This window comes from Terrapene carolina, unplaced genomic scaffold (genome assembly GCF_002925995.2).
Source record: "Terrapene carolina triunguis isolate 2854851 unplaced genomic scaffold, T_m_triunguis-2.0 Scaffold951, whole genome shotgun sequence".
NCBI classification, from domain to species: domain Eukaryota; kingdom Metazoa; phylum Chordata; order Testudines; family Emydidae; genus Terrapene; species Terrapene triunguis.
Genome location: NW_020665302.1, coordinates 1850868 through 1857414, shown reverse-complemented (window position 1 = coordinate 1857414; position 6547 = coordinate 1850868). Strand labels below are relative to the sequence as shown.

Genomic DNA, 6547 nt, shown 5'->3' with positions numbered 1-6547 from the left:
GCCCCAGGGCTGCGAGGTAACAGGCCAGGAACCAGGCAGCGCAGGGAGCAGGCGGGGAGCGAATACACCCACAAATGATGATATTAGTCACTAGCCTTTCCTTGGCGAGCAGCGAGGCAATGGGAGCCTGGCAGAGCGATGGGTATGGTGGGGGGGCAGGAGTCAGCTGGTCCGGGGGAGGGGTGAGCCCCCAAGGGGAAAGGAGACACAAGGCACAGGAGCAGATCTGACCTAGAACGTACTACCCCCTCCCCCCGACACCCTGAGCTCACTGCTCCTAGAGGTTCAGTCCAGCCTCAATAACACATTCCTTGGTGCTGAAAGGCTGGGTCCTGATGCCAGTTCAGCCCCGATGACTGATCCAGGACAAGATGCCAAGTAAGGCCTGAGACCAGGGTAGATGGGCCTATGGATCTGATCTGGGGCCACAGATACCACTGGTTGTGTCCCTGGATCTGATCTGGAGGGAAGTAGGGGGGATACCAGGCTGCCTGAGGGGGTTGATAGTGGGCAGACTGGGGCCTGGGGAGACTAGTCTGGTTGGCCCCTGGCTTTGACCCTGGCGCCCCTGGCAGGCCCCAGGGTATTTGGCTACAATACGTTCTTAGAGGGGAAGATGTAGGAGCAGCATGGTCACTCCCCGTGCAGCCTTCGCCCAGGACTAGTCAGGTCCAAACGGCGCCCAGGGCTCCAGCTGGTGCAGCACAGTCCAGGGCAGGTGGCCCCAGGAGCAGCCAGGCCGCAGAGCACAGAGTTAGCCTGAAGGCAGAAGCAGAGAAGTGGGAGCTGAGAACAGGAGTCACTGCAGCCAAGTGGCAGAACTGGAACTTCCCAGCGCTCCGGGGAAGTCCCGCGGGGGAGCCTGAGCGTGAGGGGGCTTCCTGGGAACATGCAAGACAAGGGCCTTCCCCTTTGCAAGGATGCAAAGAGAACCCCCAGCACTGTGGCAGCCGTTCCTGGGAAAGCAGGGGCTGGGCATGCCAAGAGACCCTGCCCTGGGTCAGTCTTCGTGTGGTCAGAGTCAGCGATCAGGCTGAGAACTGGCCTCGACGTCACACACTGGGGTAGCAGCCCCAGCCCTCCTGAAGAGCAGTTACCGCGCTGGTGTCTGACAGCCAAAGAGCGAATCCCTTCATGACAGCCCCCAGCCCCGGGCCTGCCCCCTCCCCCCCGTGTCCTCATTCATGCCAGGCCAAGCCCCACAGAAGAGAAGCATAAAAGGAGAGTGAGCTGGGCTTTGTGCCTGGTCCTGCCCCTTGCTGCAAGCTGCATGTTCCCGTGAGTGGGCACCGGCCCCGAGGGAGTTTGTAGGGACCCACCGGCCGAGGGGTGTTGGTTATGTGAAAGAATTGCTGCCCTCTACGCCCATGTGTGTGCTTTGGCCTGAGCCTGGCCCCTCCCAGCCCTGCCGGGGAGAGGGGTGGAGAGGAAGCCCTGCTGAATCCTCCCCAGTCCCTGCACTCTGAGCTAGCACAGGGCTCGGCTGCCCGGAGCAGGCTCGGCTGCTGTTGTGCAGGTTGGCTGGCAAGATACGTTCCTTGCCAAGGGTCTGTGACGCTCTCTGGTTTGCAAAGGGGAGCTCGCTCCTGGTGGGCCACAAAAAATGAATAATAATGTCATACTTCCGGGGGGGGGGGGAGGGGGGTTAGCATGTGCTCCACCCCCCCCCCCAGCTCTTCTCCTAACCCTAGAGCTGCATTGCATCCATCAATGTCAGAAGCACACACACTGTTCCCACCTTTGGGTGCCCTCTAGAACTCCCTTCATCCCCAGGTGCTCTGCCACACCTCCCCGCCCCCGGTCCAGAACCACCACCTCCCAGGCCTCTCTCTTGCCTTACCTGGGTCACCTTCCCGCCCTCGCCGCCTTTTCCATCACTCAGTCCCCCGCCCTTCCCCCGGCCGTCCTCTGCACAGCCCCAGGCACGCATGGCTGGTCCCCCAGCGAGCACAGGCATGCCCATGCCCAGTGCTGCCCTAGTCCCTGAGGATGGGCTCCCAGCAAATGCAGGGCAGGGCCCCTCTCCCACCCTTGAGACTGGTTTGTGGTCAGCATGGAGCCTGCTGCCTCCCCCGTCCCCCACCCCCACTCCTCCCCCAATGGGAATATGGTGGCATGCAAAGGAATCTGGTTTACGGTGAATCCTGGAACTAGTGCCAGAGGGGGCCAGAATTCTCTGTGTGTGTCTGAACACATTAGCAGGGGCACACTCCGCCATCAGCAGAGTGACACTGGATTTACACCAGCGCTGCTAAGGGGGGAATCTGGCCATTTGAGCTACTCTTCTCTGTGTGCAGTTACCGCTAGTGAGCCCCCCTCCCCCAAGAGCTCGGCAGAGCAGCCTCTCTACCGGGGGCGCGGGGGGGCTGTTATACCCCAGGCATCTGTCACTAGCAGCCGTCAGATTTGGCCCAGGATTTGCGGTGGTTCCCACTCTAGGAACAGGGAACAGGGAGATCCCAGGGCCGGTGCTCGCTGGAGCCCGGAGATGCGGTGTTTGAATGGCACCGACTGGCAGGCAGCACATCCCCCAGAGACACGGGATCCCAGCAGCCGCCTCTGCCACTGCCGCACCTCCTGCTCCTGCGGATGGTTCATGTCACCACTTCTTCTTCCAGCTCCAGGCAGGCAGGAGTCGGCTCATGTCTCCACAGGTGGGGGGGTTGATTTGGTGTAAGTGCAGACCCTGCCCAGCCCCCGGAGCCCGCCCAACTCCCGGACCCACCGTTCACACCCCGAACCGGACCCCGCACAGCCCCCAGACCCACCGTTCACATCCCGAACCGGACCCCGCACAGCCTCCGGACCCCGCCCAGCTCCCGGACCCACCGTTCACATCCCGAACCGGACCTCGCACAGTCTCCGGAGGGCCCGGACCCACCATTCACACCCCGAACCGGACCCTGCACAGCCCCCGGACCCACCTTTCACATCCCGAACCGGACCCCGCACAGTCCCCGGACCCCGCACAGCCCCCGGCCCCACCACCCACACCCCGAACCGGACCCCGCCCGCCCCCGGGCCCACCGTTCACCTCCCGAACCGGACCCCGCCCAGCCCCCAGACCCACCGTTCACACCGCGAACCGGACCCCGCACAGCCCCCGGACCCACCATTGAGACCCCGAACCGGACACAGCACGGACCCAGGACCCAGCACCTGCCGGCGCCCCCGACCAGACCCAGGGCTGTCGCCGTCCCCACCAAGAATCCGACCAGCGCTGCAGAGCTCCTGAAAAACTATTTTATTGGTTTACAGGGAGGGAGCCGCCCGCAGGGACCAGCCCAGCTCCGGGGGCTCCCGGCCTGCGGAGCCGAGCCCGCCCGGGCGCTAATCGGGCCGGGCGGGCGGGGAACCCGGACCCCCCTGAGCAGGGGCTGGGACACGTGCTGGGACCGAGCGGGCGCAGAGGCAGCTCGCCCGCACTGCGCAGCCGAAGCCAGAGCCGGGGCTGCTGCTGCGGACCCCGCCGCCTCGGAGCAGGAGCGACCCAGCGCTGCCGAACTGCGCCGAGCTCCAGGCGGCGACTCTGCCAGCGTCCGCGGGCTCCGAGCCCGTCAGTGCGTCCGTGCGTGGCACGCCGCCCGCCCGAGCGAGCTACACCTTGGTGGCCAGGGAGTGGAGCTCGGATTTCTGGGTCTGGGCGCTGAGCGTGGAGGAGCCGGAGCCGGCCGGGCCGCGCAGCGCCGGGCGCAGGCCCAGCAGCAGGCGGCACTGCGCGCGGAAGCGCAGGTCGAAGAAGGCGTAGAGGAAGGGGTTGAGGCAGCTGTTGATGTAGGCCAGGCAGGTGGCGTAGGGGTGCAGCAGCACGATGAGGCCGAGGAAGGCGCAGGGCAGCTCCAGCAGCCCCAGCTCGCTGAGCACGTAGAGGCTCTTGAGCAGGTGGAAGGGCAGCCAGCAGAGCGCGAACACCACCACCAGGGTGGCGATGATGCGCAGCAGCCGGCGCTTCTCCTGCTCCTGGCGCAGGTGCTGGAAGTGGCGGCTGACGGTGGCGCCGATGCAGCAGTAGAAGAGGGTCATGAGCAGCAGCGGCAGCAGGAAGCCCAGCGCCGTGGTGCCCAGGCTGAGCGCGCCCCGCCAGTAGCGCTCGCTCCGCGGGCTGGCCACGCCGCTGAAGTCCATGTCGCAGACGGTGAGGTTGCCGGCCGGGCCGGGCTGCGTGTCGCGCAGCAGCAGGGCGGGCAGGGCTAGCAGCCCGGCCAGCAGCCAGAGCGCGGCCAGCGAGAGCAGCGCGGCGGCGCGGGGGCGCCCGGGCCGGGAGCGCGGCAGCGAGCGCACGATGGCCAGGTAGCGCTCGAAGCTGAGGCAGCCCAGGCAGAAGGCGGAGGCGAACATGTTGAGCAGCACCAGGTAGCTGCTGAGCTTGCACAGCGCCGAGCCGAAGGGCCAGTGGAAGCGCAGCGCCGTGTAGGCGGCCCAGAGCGGCAGGGTCACCACGAAGGCCAGGTCGGCCAGCGCCAGGTTGCCGATGTAGGTGTCGGCGGAGCGGCGCTTGGCCCGCGGGCCCCGCCACACGGTGAAGATCACCAGCCCGTTGCCCGACAGCCCCAGCACGAAGACCAGCATGTAGAGCACGGGCAGCAGCGAGAAGGACACCTCCCAGTCCGCCGGCCACTCGCACTGCGCGCCCGGCCCGCTCTCGTTCCCCTCCCCGTAGTAATAGTAGGACTCGCCGCCCAGCGGGTCCGCGGCCGCGTCCTCCATGGCCCCGCACTGCGCCCCGCCGCCACAGCCCGCCGCCTATAAAGGGGGCTCCCGCCACTGCCCCCCGCCCCCTGCGGCGCGGCCGGAGACCCACCCCCGGCTGCCGCTCTGCCAGCCCAGCCCAGCGCGCCGGGGGCCGGACTGGCCCGGGCCAGCGTCCTGCCCCCGCCCCAGGCACACCCCGGTCCAGAATGCCAGCCCCTGACCCAGGCACCTCACTTCTCCCCCTCCCAGCGTACCCCCACCCCCGCCTCCCAGCACAGAGCGAAGCTTGAAGAGAGACAGAAAGGGAACAAGGGGGGCTCCTGTTTGCTTGGGTTGGGGGGCGAGTGGAATCGCTCCAGACCCCACACGGGGGAGCTGTGGGCCGGTGGCAGAGGGAGGGAGCAAGCGAGCCCCATTCAGTGCCGATGGAACTGCACCCCCCAGCAATAACAGCGCACATCCACAGACACCCACACCCCGCAGCAACGGCACACTGCAGCAACAACAGTACACACACACACACTAACACCAGTGCACATACCCACAGCTGAGCACACTATGTCATGCTGTGCTCTCTCTCTCTCTCTCTCTCTCTCTCTCACACGCGCACATACATCCCCAGCAACAACAGTGCACAAACACAAACCAGCAACAACAGCACACAGGTACACATGCCCCAGTAACAACAGCACACACACACACACAAGCAACAACACACACTCCTTCCCTCCACAGACAACACACAGTCACATGCACTCACCCTCAACACACGGTCACCCCCCCAAACCTTACTCCCTTTGCACTGACACCCCACATACCCGGCTCCCCTAGGCACCAGTGAGGTGCTGCAGGGGGCTCCCAGGAGCCCCAAGTTAAAATTCCACCAGCAGAGGAGGGGAGTCACACACACACAGACACAAACACACACACCGTTCTTTAGACTGACTTTCTCTCTCTCCCTCGCTCACATACATACATACACACACACACACCAGTGAGGTGCTGGAGGGGGCTCCCAGGAGCCCCAAGTTAAAATTCCACTGGCAGAGGAGGGGAGCTTTGGGGTGATCTGTTGGCACTGGTAGGAGCCACGTCGTGGGCCCAGCCACACCTGCTATGGGGGTGGGAGGGTGGGGAACCTTTGTCTCTGAGTCTCATAATAACATGGTGCCTTTGGAATTCACACACAACACAGGGAAGGATCCCTCTTGTGTGTGTGCACACACACACATCGCCACGGGAGACACACACACACACACATTCTGCCATGGGGAGGTCTTACATACACAACCTGGGGAAATCACACACCTACACACAACACAAATGGTCATAACACACCCCATACAACACATACCCTCATATTCCCCCTCCCACGTACCCACACACAGCACATACCCTGATATCTCTGCACAATATAACTAACACACACACAGAGATCATAACACACACATTCATCTCCCAACACAACCAAACAAATCCACCCTTCACAGCACACCCACTCATTCCCTCACATACACTCCAAGGCACATCCATTCTCCTCTCTCCCACAACACATACACTCACACCCCACACCCTAATCACACAGGTGCATTCAACCTCCCCACACACACGTTTTCATTCTGGCTGTTGATTCCCCCCCAGCAGGTAGCAGACACCCTCCCACCACACACACTCTCTCCAGCTCCCCACTCGCACACATACAGTGTACACCCACCCAAACCACACCACATGGCCTCCAACACCCTTTGTCTCACACACACACACTACATATATGTACATAGGGCACAGACACCCAGATACACACACACACACCCCATTCTGTTCCACATGTACATTCCCCCGATCACACAGACAG

At 63.7% G+C, this 6547-nt stretch overlaps 1 protein-coding gene across 1 annotated transcript; it reads right to left on the bottom strand.

The window, feature by feature from the left end:
- Positions 1–3229: 3229 nt before the first annotated feature.
- LOC112116880 (apelin receptor A-like) lies at positions 3230–4709 on the bottom strand. The gene has a single exon (XM_024214620.2). It carries the CDS (start codon positions 4705–4707, stop codon positions 3598–3600), a length of 1110 nt encoding a protein of 369 aa, XP_024070388.1. The 5' UTR covers positions 4708–4709; the 3' UTR covers positions 3230–3597.
- Between the last annotated feature and the right edge of the window lie 1838 nt (positions 4710–6547).